The sequence below is a fragment of the Melanerpes formicivorus genome, unplaced genomic scaffold (genome assembly GCF_026170545.1).
Source record: "Melanerpes formicivorus ecotype bairdi unplaced genomic scaffold, bMelFor1.0.p_v2 SCAF_24, whole genome shotgun sequence".
In the NCBI taxonomy this organism is placed as follows: domain Eukaryota; kingdom Metazoa; phylum Chordata; class Aves; order Piciformes; family Picidae; genus Melanerpes; species Melanerpes formicivorus.
Genome location: NW_027142376.1, coordinates 11,646,225 through 11,667,832, shown reverse-complemented (window position 1 = coordinate 11,667,832; position 21,608 = coordinate 11,646,225). Strand labels below are relative to the sequence as shown.

The 21,608-nt window shown below is 44.1% G+C and overlaps 1 protein-coding gene across 1 annotated transcript in view; it reads right to left on the bottom strand.

The window, feature by feature from the left end:
• TGFBR2 (transforming growth factor beta receptor 2) overlaps positions 1–17,297 on the bottom strand; it is a 66,860-nt gene extending 49,563 nt beyond the window's left edge. The window contains exons 1-2 of the mRNA XM_068152907.1: positions 17,280–17,297; positions 16,902–17,186 (exon numbers count right to left, since the gene is read on the bottom strand). Of these exons, the coding sequence (XP_068009008.1) occupies positions 16,902–16,995 (94 nt within the window). The 5' untranslated portion in view covers positions 16,996–17,186; positions 17,280–17,297. The remainder of the gene's footprint in view (positions 1–16,901; positions 17,187–17,279) is intronic.
• Between the last annotated feature and the right edge of the window lie 4,311 nt (positions 17,298–21,608).

Sequence of the window (21,608 nt, the reverse complement as noted above, 5' to 3'; positions counted from 1 at the left end):
TTAGGTGTCCCTTGTAATGTATTTGCAAATGACTCCCTCCAGTCACTTTTGAGACTATGAATCACTTGCTGGCAATATCACCCCACTGAAATATGGAAAAGAGTAACCAGCCCCTTCATTTGTATTTGAGGATGAAATTTTACTGGGCTTAAAAGAAAATCAAAGCCATGGGTGAAACCTGTCCATTCTGAAATAGATGTTTCACCTCTGAATACATTGCTCAGAAGTTCACTGAAAGGATCTTGTCTTTGCCATCATTTTTAATCACGTGCAAATAATTCATTCACAACACTATAAAACTGAGTACTTTACTAAGAACAGTTTCTTCTGCAAATAAGCCCTCACAATATAAAAATTAGCCTTGGACACAAAAAAAAATCTGCATGAACAGCAATTCTCACACCATCCACCACCACATAACTCACTGCTTGCAGCAGCCAGCTCCTGGCAGGGTTGGCATTCTAGCATAAGATGAGGACAATCCAACATTAGGCACAACTAGTGGGAAGGAACTTGCCAGTCTACAATGTTTAGTCTGCCTGCTTGAAGCTGTGTAAGAGACTGTAGGCTCTTACACTTTGTTTATGATGAGGCAGATTAAAATTGTACATGTGAAACATACTCATGGAGCTGAATTTCTCGGATTTTCCCCTCCCAGTTGCTCCAGATATGGTCATTATCTCAGCAAGCTCATTATTTCAGCCTGCAAGCTCCATCTTCAGTCATTCTCAAGCACTCCAAGACAATACCTACATTTACAGACTTGTTTAGAAGAAACATCACAAAGAAGAAACTAATCTAAGTGTCTACAAAACAGTTACTTCTATTGGAGAAACTGTTTCAGGGAGAAAGCTGAGAAGCTGACAGAAACATAAGTGTTTGAAGCAGCATCTCAGAAGCAAACCTTTCATTGACTCTTAATGTTTATCTGAGTATCTCAATTTTCATCCAATTACTTTTAACACTTTTTTTTCTTCTTCTGCTTTGAAAAGTGAAATATGATGACAATAAACTTTCAAACGGTTGCTGCCAGTTAATTTCTGGCAACAGCATAACATTCCTCATCCTGCTAGCAATGGATAGATGTTTACTGTCAGATGTATTAGTTAAATTTAATAAGGTAAGATATACAGCAGATGCTAATCTGTGATTTCTGACTGATGCTATGTTAAATTCCACCAGCTGATGTTTAACAGTTTAGAGTCACTGAATGCATTGGTTACAGTGCTTATTCATCTGCAGAAATCAGTAATCATCTGCAGGATATTTAAGGGCTTCCGCAGCTCGAGTAGTGCATCCAGTTCTGGGCCCCTCAGTTTAGGAAGGAGGTTGACTTGCTGGAACGAGTCCAGAGAAGGGCAACGAAGTTAGTGAGGGGTTTGGAACACAAACCCTATGAGCAGAGGCTGAGGGAGCTGGGCTTGCTTAGCCTGGAGAGGAGGAGACTCAGGGGTGACCTTATTGCTCTCTACAACTACCTGAAGGGGGGTTGTAAACAGGCAGAGGTTGGTCTCTTCTCCCAGGCAGCCAGTACCAGAACAAGAGGACACAGTCTCAGGCTGCACCAGGGGAGGTTTAGGCTGGATGTTAGGAAGAAGTTCTACACAGAGAGAGTGATTGCCCATTGGAATGGGCTGCCCGGGGAGGTGGTGGAGTCACCATCATTGGAGGTGTTCAGGAGGAGACTTGATGGGGTGCTTGGTGCCATGGTTTACTTGTTTAGGTGGGTTGGATTGGTTGATGGGTTGGACACGATGATCTTGAAGGTCTCTTCCAACCAAGTTTACAAAGCTATGGAATGCCTTGATCATCTCGATGAAATGATTAATAATTATGCAATGACAATACTATTACAGTTGTCATTGAGGAGGCTGTGCATAACACAGCCCTAAGTTGAACTACTCAGCATCCTTTTAAACATCAGGAGCCAGTTGCATGCTTTGTTATGGTTTCTGGTAGTAACTGTTCAGTGACATGGGCAGCTCATTCTCTAAAGCTGTCACACTGGCATTTTTCACAACCACTGCACTCATGTAGAATGCAGTAGGGTTTAAAGAGTGCTTTCACAAAACACAACAATCCCAAACTTTCCAAATGCAGTAATAACTAAGGTTATACCAGAGGAAAGTGGTTCATAGGAAGAGAGGCATTTTTGCAATTCCTTGGATGCAAGATTTTATGAATCATGCATACTTGAAATATCCTTCCTTGCACAGAGTCAGTTAGCAGAGCATGTTAACTCTTTGTTACTACCAGAGATGCTAGTCCTAATTCTGAGAGGAATATGAGTGATACCATCCTGGTGGTAGTAACTTGCTGCATCACAGATTCGTCGGCTAGAGGACCTCTGAGGCAGGAAGAACTGGGATGGTATTTCCAATCTGGCCATCTGCAAATCAAATCATTCTGCTCAGTTAGTTTTGAAAAGCTCTGACTTCGGTGGGTATATGTTTAACAAGCAAAACCCTGTCTATTGATTCAGAGATTCACACAGAGAAATCCCATCCCATTCCTTAGCAGGGCTGTAATTGTGGTATTATCCCATTTGTTAAAAATGCACACCTTGTTTCTGGAGTGACTGAATTAATCTACAGGTTTCATTTGTTGGAATAGATGCTTGCTCACCTTTTATAATCTCAACCCCTGCAGGGTATAAAGTATCAAGTTAACACAGCTCAACACCTTATTCTCCATCAACTAATTGTGGTGAACTTCCACATGAGCTCTCCTACCCACAGCTTTGTATGCTGGGAGAGCAGATTTAGGTCAGTCACACTACCTAACATTTGCCTTGAGGCAATTACTGGTGCTATGTAATGTGTAGTATCTTATTAAGGCATGGCAAACTGCCTGCATGTCTCACCAAATCTATACCCAGACAGGGAATAGCACCTGTAGGTACTATTCCTAATTCTTTTGTTGTTCTTCCTATGTTCAAAACCACAACAGCCCATCATTTCCAAAAGGCAGGCAATCATTAACATTAAACTCTTATCTGAAAATGCTAATAAGGCAGTATGGTTCCCTAAACAAACAATACCACATCATTCCTAACCCACTGCAGGCCTAAGGACAATCAAGTGGAAATAACTGCTCTAGTCAAAGCTATCTACACCTTCATTTCAAAAGCACAAAGCAGAAATGTAAAACAAAATCCACCTTTTAAAGGGAATAGTGATGGTTGTGTGAGTAGTCTAACTAATGCTAAGGAACAGCTTGAAAAGGCAGGAGGATGATCAGAAGGCTGGAGTACCTCTCCTATGGAGACAGACAGAGAGTTGAGGCTGTTCAGTCTAGAGAAAAGGCCCTGAGAAGACCTTATTGTGGCCTTCCAGTATCTGAAGGGGCCAGAAGAAAGCTGGTGAAGGACTTTTTAGGATGTCAGGCAGTGATAGGACTAGGAAGAATAGAATAGAATAGACCAGGTTGGAAGAGACCTTCAAGATCATCGTGTCCAACCTATCATCCAGCACCACCTAATCAACTAACCCATGTAACCAAGCACCCTGTCAAGTCTCCTCCTGAACACCTCCAGTGACGGCGACTCCACCACCTCCCCGGGCAGTCCATTCCAATGGGCAATCACTCTCTCTGTGTAAAACTCCTCCTGACCTCCAGCCTGAACTTCCCCTGGCGCAGCCTGAGACTGTGTCCTCTTGTTCTGCTGCTGGTTGCCTGGGAGAAGAGACCAACCTCTGCCTGTTTACAACCTCCCTTCAGGTAGTTGTAGAGAGCAATAAGGTCACCCCTGAGTCTCCTCTTCTCCAGGCTAAGCAACCCCAGCTCCCTCAGTCTCTCCTCATAGGGCTTGTGTTCCAAGCCCCTCACCAACTTCGTTGCCCTTCTCTGGACTCGTTCCAGCAAGTCAACCTCCTTCCTAAACTGAGGGGCCCAGAACTGGACACAGTACTCGAGGTGAATGTAGCAAAACTAGAAGTGGGTAGATTCAGATTGGATGTTAGGGCAAAGTTCTTCACCATGAGGGTGGTGAGAGACACTCTGCCCAGGGAGGTGGTAGAAGCCCCATCCCTGGAGGTTTTTAAGGCCAGGCTGGATGTGGCTCTGAGCAACCTGCTGTAGTGTGAGGTGTCCTTGCCCCTGGCAGGGGGTTGGAACTGGATAATCTTTGAGGTCCCTTCCAACCCTGACAATTCTGTGATTCTGCAAGAGCCTGTGATTCTCTGTTAGCTTTCTATTTCTAGGCATGTGGTTACAATAGTGATAACTCTGCCTTGTCATTCACTTTCAATAATTCGTGGATTGCTTCTAGCGCTTGCTAACCACCTTCACCTAGGAGAAGGCAAATGCTTTTCGGACTTCAACTCACTAGTTGGTAAGTGCTTGCCAATCTTACTGCCAGGACCCAGAACAGCCAAGTTAAGGGAGGTACCAGTTAGCAGAAGCATGAATAAAATATATGTAGATAATTGAGGGAAGAGTTAGGCCTTGATAGTCAAAATGAAGCAAGCTACCCAAGCTTCCTTGTGCCTCACCATTCCCTGTCAGCTCCGAGTACACAATCTCTTAATCTGAGTAAAACAAGGACTAAAAGTGCTAACTGTATCTTACTGAACATGGCAGGGTATTTGAGGCTGATGAGAATTTCTCAGTGCTCTGAGGGCTATAATCCAGAATTTCTGTCGAGAAATAACAGCAGTTATGACTCTCTTTGACCCTCAATTTCCCAAAAACAATAGACCTGCAATGAAACAATCTCTGTTCATTTCCCCTAAGTCCCATAATTGTCTACAGAAACTGTAATTAACACATCAGTGCATACTTTTTCTTTTTTGGCCACATGCTAAGCAGAACTACTGGAAACTGTAGAAATTCTAGTAAGTGTACTGAAGTTTAATCATGACATCAAAAATACAATGGATGAAATCGTGCGAAGCTGAAGATCTAGGTTTGGTCTCCAGAGACTGGGAAACAGGGCCCAGGCTTCTCACTTCCTTGCTGACTGCTTTAGCCACAGGTCAAGATGCAAAAGCTGTTTTTACTTAAAAGTCACCAAGTCTTGCTTCCTCCTCCCATTTAAAAGAAGGAGCCTCTAAGCCCCACCAACATGCAAAGGAGGAGTTTTCATGCCTAACACAGATACTTTGAAATCTTCTTTTTTAGGGTCAAGTGGCCATTTTTAAAACAACTCAAAATCTGCTTTGGGATATGCCTGAGTCCTCATTCTGAATCCCATGTTCCTACATATTGGTCGTTTAATTTGAATACATTTTTATCTTCCTTTATACAAATTAAAGGCAGGGGACATGTACATATGGGGGAAGCTCTATGATGCTTCTTGTTGCATTAATATTCATGGTGCCAGTGTGGCCTCAGGGGAAAGTGGAAATAGCAAAGCCCCCAGAAAGGCATAAACTCCAAGGCAAAAGTAGAAAATGTGAGAAGTAAGGAGTGTGTGAGAAAGAAAATCAAAGATTAAAAAACACTTTTTGGTTGCATTCCCTGTTCTAGAATAGCTCACCAATCTCCTCCTGCTGAATGTCTCCCTCTTTCTATTACCCAGAGGGAAAAAGAAAGCAGATATGACTTTAGTTACAACCAGACAATGTGGTACTGCTATTTACATGCAAACTTGGGCTACACCAGCTTTGTAAGCCTGATGGCCTGGCATTGTACATGCCAGACAAGAGTACTACAAATGCAATAAAAGGATCAGCTTCCCAGATTTTTAACTTAAGGCATTCCCTTCTGGTAAAGTTGGGTTAGGAAATGAAAGAACAGACGGAGGGGAAGTGGGGAAATTCAATAGGCCAGAAGCACATATCACTGACCTAGTTACTTTGTGAAAGCTTCAATAATGAGGCTTACGAAGTCATGACTCTTACATGGTCCTCTCTGATCTTTTCATGAGGATGAGAAATGGTTGTTTTCAGTTTAAAATGGTAAAAAAAAAAAAGAAAAAGAAAAAAGATTCTGTATGTAAAGTCTCTCTTTGTTGTACTGTGAACTCCCTGGAGAGAATATCAGTCACTCTGCAGGGGCTGGAATAATGAATGAATCTATCAGAGAACAGGCTTTCTTCTCCTCTGACATGCTTCAGGGGACCACCCGCACACACATCAACCCTTTCTCTGTAGAGTGCTGCCTCTAAGGCCCTGCCCAGTCTCAACCAGCAAGGATCCCTTCTCTCAGAACCCATCACTGATGAAGTTTAGATACTCTCAGGCACAGAAGTGATGTGACCGTGGGCCTCCCATTTTCTGGGCATAGGCTCTAACCTATTGTAGGAAAAGGAGGCAATGCAACTGTGAAAATCAGTAATGGGAACTGTGAGGAGGTGAAAGGTACGCAGAGGGGCAGCTGGCCAACTGCCACAGTAGAGTCAATGCAGAATCATAGATCTCCCTGTGTGCAGGAGACAAACAAGAACGGTAATTGCTGCACACTTGCAGGCAGAATCAGCCAAAGCAAATAAAAGATCAACCACCACCTGCATATGACAGCTTCTCTCTTGAAATCTTCATGGGTTCCTGAGCACAGACTGACAAATTTGTGCTGTTCAAAACCTCATTATGTTCTTCCCATTAGTGAAACACAAAAGATTTACTTCTTCATTGTGCCCTCTTTTTATGAGTTTCTCAAGAAGAATGGGACACACTGGAGTCACTACTCAGTTATTTTACAGGAAAGCATAAGATAGCTGTAGAGCTGAGGAGGGGGGGAGTATCTTGAGAGCAGGAAGAGACTGACTTGTCATGTGAACTCCGGAAACAACCCTGGTCAGAAGCTGAACTTCTTGCATGGCATTTTCTAGCCTTTCTATCTTACCACTATTGATAATATAATGAAAAAGATGCATCCTTATGTGTGTACATTTTTACAGTACAGCCCATTTTAAGGTAAGAGGTAAAAAGAAAAGCAGTTTATGTAATTTTGGGCTCGGTCTGATGAGAAATGCTACTCCATGTTAATTAGTAGGCTTACAGTGAGTTGAAGGAAAAGAAACTGTCATAGTTTGCTTCAGCAGCAGTCTGAAACTTCACAGTGGATACTATCTAATATAGGACTATTTTAAGAGACTAAAGAGTTGGAGAAAAACTGGAAAGGGCAATCTATAGTTGTATCTATCACATTTCCACAAGCATGCATTTCAATGTGCACTTGCAGCCCGCAAAGCCAATCAGATCCTGGGCTGCATCAGGAGAAGTGTGGCTAGCAGGTCGAGGGAGGTGATCCTCCCCCTCTACTCAGCCCTGCTGAGACCCCACCTGGAGTACTGTGTCCAGTTCTGGAGCCCCTATTACAAGAGGGATGTGGAGGTGCTGGAACGTGTCCAGAGAAGGGCCACAAGGATGATCAGAGGGCTGGAGCACCTCTCCTATGAGGACAGACTGAAGGAGTTGGGGTTGTTCAGACTGCAGAAGAGAAGGCTCCCAGGTGACCTAATTGTGGCCTTCCAGTATCTGAAGGGGGCCTACAGGAAGGCTGGGGAAGGACTTCTCAGGATGTCAGGTAGTGATAGGACTAGGGGAAATGGAATGAAGCTAGAGGTGGGGAGATTCAGGCTAGATGTGAGGAGGAGGTTCTTCACCATGAGAGTGGTGAAACCCTGGAATGCGTTGTCCAGGGAGGTGGTCGAGGCCCCGTCCCTGGGGGTGTTTAAGAGCAGGCTGGATGAGGCTCTGGCCAGGCTGATCTAGTGTGGGGTGTCCCTGCCCATGGCAGGGGGGTTGGAACTAGATGATCCGTGTGGTCCCTTCCAACCCTGAATGAAACTATGAAACTATTCATGTACACTAGTCTGTGGAGCACTCTTCAGTGCACAAGGTGTGCTACATCCTGATGTAACTATGACTTCATATTTGCTCTAACCACAAAGTTCCCAAAGCACATGGAAGTTGGTCAGAACAGCTAGGTAACACTGAAAAAGGAGGGGCAGTCAAAATGGTAAGAAATTGCAGCTCCCTTTGAGCATTAAGACCTTTCTTAAACCGTTGCCTCAACTGCTATCACACCCACTGATGTTCTGCAGCTTTACAAAGGAAGTTGTCAATATTATCGGAGCTACTAATTAGACCTCGAGGATCAGATCTGATCATCATCTCAAGATACACAAGAATCCTGAGTAGCTGCTTCTGTTTTTTCCCTAAAAATACCCAGAAATGACAATATATTAGTAATCATCTGTGGTCTGTTTCAAGGTTCACCCTCTTGTACAGCAAAAATCAAAAATATGCTTCTATTAGTTGGAGAGATGAAATCTACAAAATTACCACATTCTCATCCAAAAGCCCCAGGCACCACCGAACCATGCCAGAAGGTGACGTGTGCACATGATATGCTTACTCCCATTCTGGGCTGTAGAATCCACTGCAGGATTAAAACTGGAGGGAGGTGGCTCATATGCATGTCACATCTAAAATATTCACACCCAGAAGAGTTACAGGTTAACTCTTGGATGATCTAACTGAACCCCCTTTTCTTTCTACGTTAGTAAAATGAACACCAAATTCATCTTTCTAGGGGGAAACATGAAACAGAATTAAAAATCACATCCACATTCTGAAAAGTTTGCCCTTTAATCCTCACCTCTCATTCTCCACTTTGCTTCCTTATTAATGACACCAGCACTAGCAGCTTATCAGTGATGAGGACTCTGGGTTTTTTTGTTTCTTTGTTTTCATACAGCTTGGGAAATTTACAACAATGCTTCAGAAGGGAAGGCCTGGTGTCTATAAAAACCTCTCTCTTACACATTTATCCTTTTATAGGACAACTTATCCCAAATAAATTAATCTCCTTCCTCCCAAATGCTCCGCAGATGATTCTTCCTAGGCAGAAATGATACATTTATCCTTAATGATACATTACAAGAAGTTTGGAAGCATCTTCTTTCCCTTGACTGCCTGAAATTTCTCCTTCCTAATGTTCTGAGGACTTCAAAATACAGCACAATCAAATTGTTCTTTCCTTCCAGAAAGAGAACTGGATCACTGATCTGGCTCCTGTAAGAGTGATATCACAGAAATCCCTTCAAGGGAATTACAGCCTCATAACATACAGTTGCCTATTATTTATGCTGTGGCCAGATTCTCAGCTGGTATAAATCAGGGCAGGTTCCTTGCCTTCAACAGAGTAAAGCTGATTTATGCCAGCTGACAATCTGGCCCTGCACGCATTCCACTTGCACAATGCTGGGTTTTGAAGAGGGCCATTAAAGTGCCCCAGGCATGTAAGAACCACACTTGGGTCTTTACTTGGAAAATGTTGCTCCAAGGAGTAAGACTGAAACCTTCCTGCTGCTGTCCGAATATGCCTTGCTCAAATCCTCTTGCTTTTCTAACAGAAGGAAGTCTCTAAGCCCTGATAGAGCCACCATAACCTTGGGAACCTTAGATGAATTTTCTAATGTTTTCAGCATAGACCAGGGGATTTTTGTTTGCTTTTTGTTTTTGGTTTTAACTGAGTTTAAATGCTGAATTAAATGAAGCCCACACCTATACCACGGCAATGTTTTGGAGAAACTGATCAGCTGCACAGAAGGCAGAGGCTGTCTTTCAAAACTTGTAGTACTGGTGGCTATAAACAAACCAGAAATAACCAGGTGTGATTTTCAAATCACTGGCTGAGTGTATGGCTTTGGCTGCTTGGTAAGTCTTTATCTTAAAACCCCATCTGTCTACTTACAGAGCAGGGCAACAGCTCTTTTGAGGGTATGGGCCAAAGTCCTCAGATACCAACAAAAGATATGTAGGAAATAGAAGACATCTTTCTAATACCTCCAGTTCCAGACTGCTGTCTTGAAGGCACAAAGTTAGCCCTGGATGTCACTGTAGTGATGTGTCTGCTGTGTTGTAACTAGAGCATGCTTTAAGTGTGAGAAAGCAGATTCCTCTATCTTGTCCTGAAATCTATTCATATCAGTCAAATATTTGCCAAAATACTCCTCTGGGTGAGCAGAGAACTGGAATCAGACTATCAGGACTGTTAGTAATAAAATCTGTGGTTCCTGTGCCTGACAGAGATTTCTGAATACAGCTTGTTATTATAACACAAAACAAAGACTAGAAAACATCAATCATTCAGAGCACTGTCATCCCCCACCCAACAAGGAGAAAATGAATACATGGCTACAGGTCAACCTAAAAAACAGTATCAGGAAAATGTTTTTCCTACCCCATGAAAAGCTGTAACATTTAATACATTTTCATATTTGCAACCAGAGTGAAACCAAACTCATTTGAAGTGGTTGCTGTGGGGGTGTTTGTGCATGCATGCACAAGAGCACGACAGCCATCCAATATCCTGGGGAGAATGGATAGGGGGAGCTCCAGATTCAAATGTGCCTTCTGTGAGTCAGAGCAGGCACTTGATCTTTCCTGTCTTTCTTCCATCCGTGACCAGTGATTACTCTCATTATTGATTAATGATAATTTCTCTATCTTTCTATATCAGAAATTCCACTGTGAACTAGGGGGAAAAAAAAAAAAAGTTTCCTGATGAAGGCTTAATGGAAACTGGTACATTTCCACAAATTGTTTCAGTTTTGACAAATCAGCATTTTCCCATGAAAAACAGTGTCAAAACCTCTCAATCAGCTCTAACTCTAACCAGATTAACTCAGGGATAAATGCCAGCAGGAAGTTCTTGCTAAAGATGTTTGAGCAAAGGAAAAACTACTTCTTCCCCAGACAATCTTCCCAGAGGTGCAATGGCTTTAAAAATGTGTATTAAAAAAAAAAAAAGGGGGGGGGACAGCTATTTCCAGCTGTAACAAGCACAACGACATTCAGAGCAAGATAAAGAACAAGGAGATGGCATATGAAAAGAAAACGCACAAACAAACAGGCACCCAATATTTCTCCTGCCACTGCTGAGATCATTCTTTCTTAAAATCTGAAACAGTTGCTAAACTTCCCACCAAGGCAAACAAACACACATCAGTCCCTGAGTCAGGAATCCATATGGACTGCAGGGCAGAGTCCTTGATACATGCTCCAATTTAAATTCTGCCAAAAATCCCTAGAAGTTAACGAACACAAAGAAGTGATGGCCTGCTGTCACCAGCAGACATAGAATTAACCAACTCCTGGTGAAATTTGTTAGTTCTAACTAGTGTTTTGGAGGAGCTATTCATCACTTGATGGTATTTCAAATTGCTCCCCCTCTCTACATATTTTACCTTGAACATCTATACACTAATTAAATATGTGTTCTTTCAGGCAGTTGGATATAAATGGCTGTACTCAATCAATGCCAGTGCTGCTGCTCTGCCTTTAGACTACAATGGAGAAATACTATAAAGTATAACTATTGAAGACCTAGCTGGGTCACCAAGAACCCAGTCTTCTAAGTATTTAGCCTCAAGTCATTGCTCACAGTGGCATACAGATCAGCAGCATTTGCCTGAACTGCAGTGCCCTACACCAGTGTGCATGCCCGCTCCTTGCTGTAAAAGCAATCTATGCCCTGTAGTAAGAAGTTTCTCTGCTGTTTATTAATACAACTCTTACCATTTCCACCTGCTGGCGAAGTTAAACTTCAAAAGGACTTAGTTTTTGACTGATCAGTTAGAATATGTCTTATTTCTTTCTCATTTATTTTGGTCTATTTTAACCTTCCAGAATTAGAGCCCACAAAAAAGTACAAGTGTTTTGTCATGGGAAAAAAACCCAACCCAAACCAAACCAAAAAAACCCAACCCAATGAACTCTCAAACTCCAACAAAATTTAAGTCTAAAAGACCTATCACATAAAAACAATCTCAATACTAAATCTCTCAGACTAGGATTCACCCAATATTCTTTTCCACAACATTACTGGCTCTCCACTACTCCATGCTGGAAATCCTTTTTACTCTCCAACGTCTGCACAGAACTGGTTGATACCTTAGCCCATTCTTCTGAGTTTGCATAGCTGAGATATGACTGGGATGCGCCTATCCGGCTGCTTTCTCTGCGTCAAAACCCTCCTATGTGGCAAAGGTGAAAATCTCCCATGCACCTCAGGACATCCCATTGGTCCTCAGTTTGCCAGGTGCCAAACGGACCAGGATGGTAACAACTCACCTCCCTCCTTCTGGCCCCTGCCTTATAGGGCCACAAAGGTGGCTCGAAGCCCTGATTTTCCCTGGGCTCATCTGTAGCCATGCCTGTCAGTGTGGAGACTGCATGGATCATGTTCAAATCAAAATCTGTCATTGCACTACTGGTAATAATTCATACCTAGCTGATACAAGTGCACCCTGCCATGGAAAATCCAAGACAGTAACAAACTGAGCTGAACCAGCTAGTTTTGCTCATTCCTGCCGTGCCATAAATGAGGCACAGCTCTTCCGAGGTCAGAGGAGTGACACAGCGAGACACAGTGGATGCTAGCAAAATATATCTAGTACAGACACACATTACTGAGGAAAAAATAAATTAAAAAATCCCATGTCACAAATGCAAAAACATCGTCTTCAAAAATACCCTGCAGAGGAAATATAGAATAGAATAAACCAGGTTGGAAGAGATCTTCAAGATCGTCACACTCAACCCATCATCCAACACTATCTAATCAACTAAACCATGCAACCAAGGACCCCATCAAGTCTTCTCCTAAACACCTCCAATGATGGCGACTCCACCACCTCCCCAGGCAGCCCATTCCAAACATAGGCACGGGAAACTCCAGCTGGTGCTATAGTGACACTACACTCTTTCTTGTTTTGTCTCACCAAAAGAGCATCTCCTTTCTAAATAGGATAGAATAGAATTAACCAGGTTGGAAAAGACCTTTGAGATTGAGTCCAATCTATCATCCAAAACCATCTAATCAACTAAACCATGGCACCAAGTGCCCCATCAAGTCTCTTCCTAAGCACCTCCAGTGATGGTGACTCCACCACCTCCCTGGGCAGCCCATTACAATGGCAAATCACTCTCTCTGTGTAGAACTTCTTCCTAACACCCAGCCTTAACCTCCCCTGGTGCAGCTTGAGACTGTGTCCTCTTGTTCTGGTGCTGGCCACCCGGGAGAAGAGACCAACCCCTAAAAGCCTAGTCCTGAAAACAACCAAAGAAAACCCCCAAAACCCAACCAAACAAAACCCAACCAACCAATAAACAATGAAGAATTTTCCTTCTGGTAAAAGCCTGACATGATCTCTCTTCTAAATTCAGAATGAACTTCATCACAATGACAACTTTTATCAGCCACCATTATAGCACATTAGATCTTTGAAACTGTTAACAGTCTACCCCAGAAGGAAGTATTTCATTCTAATGCAGCGCTGTTTGGATAAACGTAGGCCATACAACAGTATGTGCTTATAAGTAATAAATAGAATAGAATAGACCAGACCAGGTTGGAAGAGGCCTTCAAGATCATCAAGTCCAACCTATCCAACCCACCTAATCAACTAAACCATGGCACCAAGCACCCCATCAAGTCTCCTCCTGAACACCTCCAATGATGGTGACTCCACCACCTCCCCAGGCAGCCCATTCCAATGGGCAATAACTCTCTCTGTATAGAACTTCTTCCTAAAATCCAGCCTAAACCTCCTCTGGCACAGCCTGAGACTGTGTCCTCTTGTTCTGGTGCTGTCTGCCTGAGATAAGACCCCACCTGGATACAACCTCCCTTCAGGTAGTTTTAGAGCAATAAGGTCACCCCTGAGACTCCTCCTCTCCAGGCTAAGCAGCCCCAGCTCCTTCAGCCTCTCCTCATAGGGCTTGTGTTCCAAACCCCTCCAATTTTGTTACCCTTCTCTGGACATGCTCCAGCAAGTCAACATCCTTCCTAAACTGAGGGGCCCAGAACTGGACACAATACTCAAGATGTGGCCTAACCAGTGCAGCATACAGGGGCAGAATGAATAAGTGAAGAAATATTATAAATGACTTTTTAAACAGTTTCAGGAGACTTCTGTGTAGCTCTACTGATGCTAGTGGAATGATATTCATTAGCAGCAGCTTAAGACCTGGCTCATCACTTTTTATTAGAAACCATTCTTATATGGAATTCACCACCTGAATATTACAGGAGCTCAAAATGGTATTTAAATAGAAGTGATTTTCAAAGTCTCAGAATGAAAGGGCTTGGAATTCAAGGAGAGCCCATAAAAAGAAGAAGATGCAGTAATATCTCTATTTTACTCCTATTTCCCTCCTCCAATAACTGGAAATTTGCCAGTTTTAACGGGGGACAGGAATGCATTTTAGATTCAATCACATTGCAAACATGTTCTGTCATATTACGATGTTTGTTCTCACACTTTCCTCTTGCAAATATCCAAAACTCTAAATTCCATTTTGTTACTATAAAACCAACTGACTACAACATAACTTTTAAAAACTAAGGAGACAATAATGCAAGTAGAGTTTGGCTGAACAGTTCCTGATGTTGACAGATGGAAAATTATTACACAGACTGTTCCAAGGAATAGATTTCTAGGTTTGATACCCCAAAGATAACTTACACGTTCATATTCACTTGGACACAGCAGTGTCAATTTCTTACGTGGGGCAACTGCTGCTTTCCACTGCCATTTATTGTTTAAATGCTCCAATATAGCATTCACAATCATTTTAAATAATCACAGCTCCACAGAAAAAAAATTCAATTACTTGTCTGTAGGACTGGACATAAGAGCATCTTTTTGCAAGCACATCATTCCTATTGGACCTGGTCAATGATGATGTTGTGGTTTTGTCCAGCATCTTTATGGGGATGTGCCACTCCTGTCTAATATTTTGCTGTGAAGAACATTAAAATGAAAATTTCAGGTGGTGTTTTATTAACCTCTTCACTGACCAGAGCAAGCTGGTTAGTAGGTGTATGCTTGTTGGCTTCTCCTGAGACTCATCTTTCTCCTGCTTCATCCCCACTGATCTGCTGAGCTATTGATTATTACCAAGTATGTAATTCTTTCCTCTGCTTCGTCTTCCACAAAACATTTGTCAGCTCTATGTTTTAGTTTGGTGCCAAGTAACAACCAGTCTCAAGCCAAACCTCACACTTCCTGCCTTCAAAGTTACGCATGCAACAGAATCCTACAGTGATTATTGAAACAACTTCTGGAGCTATGGGATAGATTATCTGACAACAGGTCAACTCAGTTTTAGTGTTACAGGGTATGGATGAAGTTCAGCATGAAAAATGCTGACTTGTAGGCAATCTATGTATCTTTTATCCTCACTGGACCTATGACAAGCAAGAAAAACCTCTTATGCTATGCCCATTTGAGAAATCTACCTGTGGTTTGAGACTGTCTGTACTGGCTAAGTGGGGGGGAGAGGGGGGGGAGGGAAGAAAAAGGCATAAAAATAAATAACACAAGATTAACAACAGAGCCACTTTTTCATTTAAAGATTTTATGATTGGAATCTGAAAAAAAAAAGAAAAGAAAATATGGGCCTGGGATCAAAATAAAAGCCATCACCATTTGACTGTGATCTCTATTAACCAGAAATAATAATAACAACAAATTTATCAAGATCAACAGAAACCTACACACCTCAAGTTTAAAATAATGAAAAAACCTGAACCCAAAGACACCACAGTGTCTAATTCTTCAACTGTTTTCTTTATCTGCCCTAGCCTTCCATGAGTAACTTTGCAGGTATGCCAAACCTGTTGACTTTGACAGGATTATTAACAAAACATGAAGTTACTCATACTGTACATAGCTACTGGCAGCAGCTACACAAAAGCTATCTGGTTTATGTTTTCATGTTTTAGCAACAACTTTGAGAACATTGTTGACTATGAATGGACCACAGGGGAGAATCAGAAGGCACAAAGCAAAATTTGTAGAAGCTCAGGTGTCCACACATCTTGCCTGAAAACTGCAACTGGGTATGTGATATCACAAGACATCTCAGAAACCTACTTAATTCTTCAATGAGTGTTTTAGATGTAGTTTTGCTGCAATCTGATGTCCTCTTTTTAGGTTCACCAGCTATGCTGCAACACGATTCAGCATCTAACCTTAAAAGTTAAAGATGCCAGATAATATACCTGGGTTAGTACTGGCAGGACAGAGACCGGAAAGTTCCTCAGAGCAGGGACCTGGTTTTTACAGCAACACTTTAAGCTCCTACTAAATTCCAAAATGTCCTGCAAAGAATACTGCAAGTCACAGCCTCGAAAACCTATCTAAGGATGTCTTGGTTAGAATAAAAGATGTAAACTGTCACTAACAGTGAATCAAACAACACAAGCACCAAGTGCTACGGGAAGGACTGCTACTCTCAGTCCAACTGCTTACAGTCACGGCTGAACTCCGCTGAAAGCAGAAAGTAGAACAACTTTTTGGGAAGCAACTGCTAATCCGCACGCACCGGCTCCGGCCATGAAGCAGCGGTGGCACCTTTTAGCCCATCTCCGAGTGCACAGGGAGAGCTGGCCCCCGGGCCAAGAGGGAATGGCAAAAGCCATGCGGGGGCTGGATCCTGCATCCAGGCGCACGCACCGACGAGGGCAGGAGGCACGGGCCTCGGTCGGCTGCTGGCCCCCGAGCTGGGTGCCCCCAGGGCCTAGCGCCCACGGGCACGCCGTGCGGCCCGGCTCCAGGTGCGGGAGCTGCCGTAGAAGCTGCAGGGTTGGGCAGCCGTCAACCCCGGGGCCGGCAGTCGGCTCCCAAGCAGCCCCCCAGGTCGGACCAGACCCTGATGCATTTCCTGCCAAATCTTCACTTTCTCCCCTCTCTTCCCTCCATTCTTTGCCGCGGAGCCCCAAGATTGCCCGTCCTTTCTTCCCCGCTTACTTTCCAGCAGGGCTACAAACACACACCCTTACCTCTCCCGAAATGTTTCCAGCCTCAAAACTACCGTAGCAACCGCGTCCCCCTCCCCGGCGGCGGACGCCTGCCCTCCCGCCCCACTGCCGCCTCGCTCCGCTCCTGCCTCCGGCCCCAGCAACTGTCAAGCGGGAGCGCCAGGCCGGCGCACACTTACCCCGAAGCAGAGCGGGGACCGAGCTGCCCATGAGGATCCAGAAGGAAAGGCGCAGAAGCAGCCGCCGCAGGCTCCTCGGCACATGGGGAGTCATCGCGGAGCCTGATCGGCATAGACGGCGAGCTGCGGGCGGGGCGCAGGGGCGGCCGGGCCGGGCCGGGCCGGGCCGGGCGGGCAGTGCGGGGAGGCCCCAGCGGCGGCGGGGCTGGCAGGGCGGCGCGGGGAGCGGGCTGCCTGGCTCCGCTGCTCGGGACCGCCGTGACTCACTGAAAACTTCACTTCGCGCTGCAGGGGAAACAGGAAATCTTAAACTTCGCAAACAGCTGGGCAGGACTTTCTTACTCTTACAGTAGTTCCTTCTCCCCTTCCTACAGTTACCCTGCTCCCTCCCTGCTCCCGGCGCTAGCCCTGCTTCTTTCTTTCTTTCCTCTCTCCCCTTTTTTTTTTTTTTTTTTTTTTTTTTTAAACCCTGAAACCTCACCCAGTTTGGTGTCAATCATATGCCAGAGGCCAGCCCCCCTCAGGTCTGGCTCTCCCATCACAAGAGCACCCGGGCCAGCCCCGACGTGCTGCCCGGATCCCTGCGCCTGCCTCCTGTTGGAAGAGGGGAGCAGCCACAGCTGGGACCTGGAGTGGCAGCATGCCTTGTGAGGGAACTTCAAGTCGATGGGAAACCACCAGCTCGAAGGGTTCCTTCTGTTCATTAAGTTGTCAAGGGCCCAGTCTGCTATTTGGATGCTTCCCAGAGCTCCTCATAGCATCCATATCCTTGACCTCACCGATGCTACTGTAGTCAATTTCCATTGCAGAACTGGTATTGGAGAGATAACCATAATCCCCATGTGAACTAAAGCAGGGACAGGGGAGGTTGAGAGCAAAGTAGTAACAAGAACGTTCACACAGACTAGCTGGGCACTCAGCTTGCAGGTTTTGAAGCTGTATGGGACAACTTGTCATCTGCTGCTTTTTCTGCATTTTGCTCCTAAATGGGCTAGGTGTGCGCAAGTTGGTCCCAAATGCTGCGTGTGTGACACAGATGAAGTTCTTCTCTATCTGTCTCCAAAGCAGATTTAGCTATTACCAGAGATTTTAGTCTTCCCCAGAAGGAAGAAATTGGACATAGAATTCAGGGAGCAGGGGCACAACCAGTAATACTAGCATGCATGGACCTGACAAAGATTAAAAGAATCATTAGACTGTCAACCAAATAAGTTCTGAGTTTTCTGCTAATACAAATCGAGCCACTGCACAGCAGTTGTGTTTTTTTGATTTGTTCCCCCCCCCCCCATTTTTTTGTTCAGGGAGTCTTCTTTCCTCTCCAAGTTAAATGGCTGGACATTGATTGAAAGGTAAACTAATGCACACAGGGATAAGCTGAGGGTGTTTGTTCAAAGTTTGGTTATTTGCTTTTGTCTTAGTTACAGCACTAGTTAGAGGTACAGATCTGGGCATTTCAGGAAAAGGGCTAAGCCCTCAGGGGGAATATATGCAGTCATGCTCTGAATGTCCCAGATCAACTCTGTATAAATTTTGAAATGTTTGCATAATTGATTTAATTAGCCCATAACAGACATTAAAAAAAACCTCATTGTGATTTTGTGTAAATTTCTTTTTTAAAACTCCCTAAATGCATATTTTCACAGTGCAGTTCCAGTTTATGGTGCAAATTCTCATAAACCTCTCCACAAGCATTTTTTCTCTCCCCCACACCCTTAAAATACAGTCAAGATTTTCTCAAACACAGTTCACAGATCACAGAATGGTCTGGGTTGGAAGGGACCTCCAAAGGTCATCCACTCCAACCCCCTCCAGAGTCAGCAGGGACATCCTCCACTAGATCAGGCTGCCCAGAGCCCTGCTGAGCCTCACATTGAGTAGCTGCAGGGATGGGGCCCCAATCACCTCCCTGGGCAACCTGTTCCATTACTGCACTACTAAACACTAGACACCAATTACTTTTTTGAGGCCTTGCTTGGCTAATGCTTTTTTCAAAGGGGCAGTTCAGAGTCACCATGTCAGAAGGTGAGCAGTGGGTACTGAAGACCTGACAGAAGGCTGTGTACAGCCCCTGAGCACCATCACTACAGCCTCACTTCTGACCACCTCACTGGGTGCAGCTCCCCACTAGCCATGGAGATACTTACATTTGCAGTCTCTGATGTCCCCTCTCCTCCTTTTCTTCTAGACCAACCCCTCCCCTTTCCTGCTCTGTCTTCTGCACCTTCATTACACACTGCTCTGAGCTGATGAAAATGCTTAAGAGGAGGCAAATGTTTCCTTTCTCCTTCAAAACCTTCACCTCCTGGAACTCCCTGCTGCTTCTTAAGTGCCTGAACCATTCTGGTTGAAGTGGTGATGAGACACATTCTGTCCAAGCTGTGCTTTGCACTAGCAGACCTGAACTGATGCTGTTGCATCATTCCAGCCTACAGAGATGAAAAGGATGACTCACAGTATGGCCTCTCTGCACTGCAACCAAGACAGCAGTGTCCCATTCCACACCAGGGAAGGGAGGAAGAAAAAGAGTCCATCCCCCCTCATGCCTGCCTGCAAGAAGCCCACACTCAGCTCCATTTCTGTTTGTCATACTCATACCACCTTCCAGAGGCAAGGAAGATGTTGGACTCACCTTTGAGCAAAGACTAGAGTGTTCTTATCCGTTCCTGTGCACCAGCTCTCTCCTAGAAGCTGGCTGTGCTTTTCGTAATCTATCCAAATAAAAACACTACTCAACCCCCATCAGTAAATACTATATATTGTGTACACTTCTCTCTCCTCATAGCTGTCAAGCTGCAGTTGCCAAAGAGTTGTTGTTTGCTTAGAAAGTTGGCCGTTAGATTTTGGTGACTAACTTCCAATATGGAAAGAAGCTTAAAAGCCATTAAATAGAGATTTAATGTTACTACTCAAACCTCTCACAATCCAGGCTTAACATGGCAAGCTGACCTCTGCCTTGCTTGCAATGCTTTTCCTCCTGTGAGAGCCATAGCTCTTCTCCTGCATGGGTACCTTCTGACCAGTCTGTTTCATCTGAAGTTTGGCAGTAGGAGAAAAGCTTACAGGAGATGGAGTATTCAGGTTCCCAGTATTCACTCATCCCTGCTCGGTAGCGTGGCATCACAGCCTCACTCTCTCACATGAGGTGATACAATGACTTACCCAGTAAGTGAGATATCTACTACAAATGGATTTCAGAAGCAAAATATTTCCATATAAGCAGACATGTCCACAGACACATCATGCATTGAATACTGTGCGACAGCTACGCTTTGTTCAAAGAGAGCATGAGATTTGTACCTGCAAGTACTACAAAATTTATGAGTAGAAGGAATCTATCTTACCTGGATAGTCTCAGCTTCCTCACCGAAAGTCAGCACAGAAATAACCTCTCATTTGATTCACAGGTTTGTCCCATACATGCTTACTAACAAAAGCTCATGTCCTGCCTTTTTGAGTGCTATTAGGTTCCTTCTTAGGGCTCAAATGGAGCTTAATCAGTATTTCCTGGACAACCAAAATATATAAAACAAGACTAAGCTGGTCCTTTCTTTCCATTTTCTCAGTCATAGCTCCCAGTTCCTTATTTGCAGGGACTGAAACTGTAGATATTTAACCTTGACCTGACTGAGGTGAGAGTGAGCCAGCTTTGAAGATCTGCAGGTTAAAGCTGTAAATAATTAACTCTGGCTTCACAGGGTTGGAAAGGGTCAGCTGATTTCAATTCACTACTCAGAAAGGCAAAATCCTGAAGCACTCAACATTGTGTTTTCTTTCTGAGCCTTACAAATTGATACCCAGAACACAAACAAGATAGTAGCTCTTGTATCTCAGGGCTTCCTAGCGAAGACCAGCTATGTGCTTCTTGCTGCAGTTTTAGGTACAGCTTTTTAAAACAATCCATCAAAAATGCTGAGTATGAATGCTCTCTCTTTAGTATTCCAACCATTTCTCTGTCTGCCAGAATCCCATGTGAACTACTGTGCTATTCTCATACAAAGAACATTTCCAAGCTTCCACAGAACCTGCAATGTTACTACAAACTGTCATTTCACTCTACACAACCTGAACTTTTAACCCAAAATATTTCTGCCCACAGCCAAGAACTGCTGATGTGCCCACTAAAGCCATTAATTGGATTACATTATTAGCTCCAGTATTGTTTTAAGAATCTGACAAAAGTTACTTCCCAGATCCACTAAACAAAGCCTCTACAGCCATACTAATACAACATTATGTTCACACCTATATAAAACTGACATATGTGGCTTAAGGTGAAGACATTTCACATTGCTTTAGCTGTCTGAAAAGTTAGTCTTGGAGTGAAGTTTCAGGAGGTGGCTGAGACAAACTAGCATCTTTCCTGCTGTCTAAAGCAGCTGGTGCTGGTGGACAAAAAGCTCAACATGAGCTCTCAATGTGCACTTGCAGCCCACAAAGCCAATCAGATCCTGGGCTGCAGCAGGAGAAGTGTGGCTAGCAGGTCGAGGGAGGTGATCCTCCCCCTCTACTCAGCCCTGGTGAGACCCCACCTGGAGTACTGTGTCCAGTTCTGGAGCCCCTATTACAAGAGGGATGTGGAGGTGCTGGAACATGTCCAGAGAAGGGCTACAAGGATGATCAGAGGGCTGGAGCACCTCTCCTATGAGGACAGACTGAAGGAGTTGGGGCTGTTCAGTCTGCAGAAGAGAAGGCTCCGAGGTGACCTAA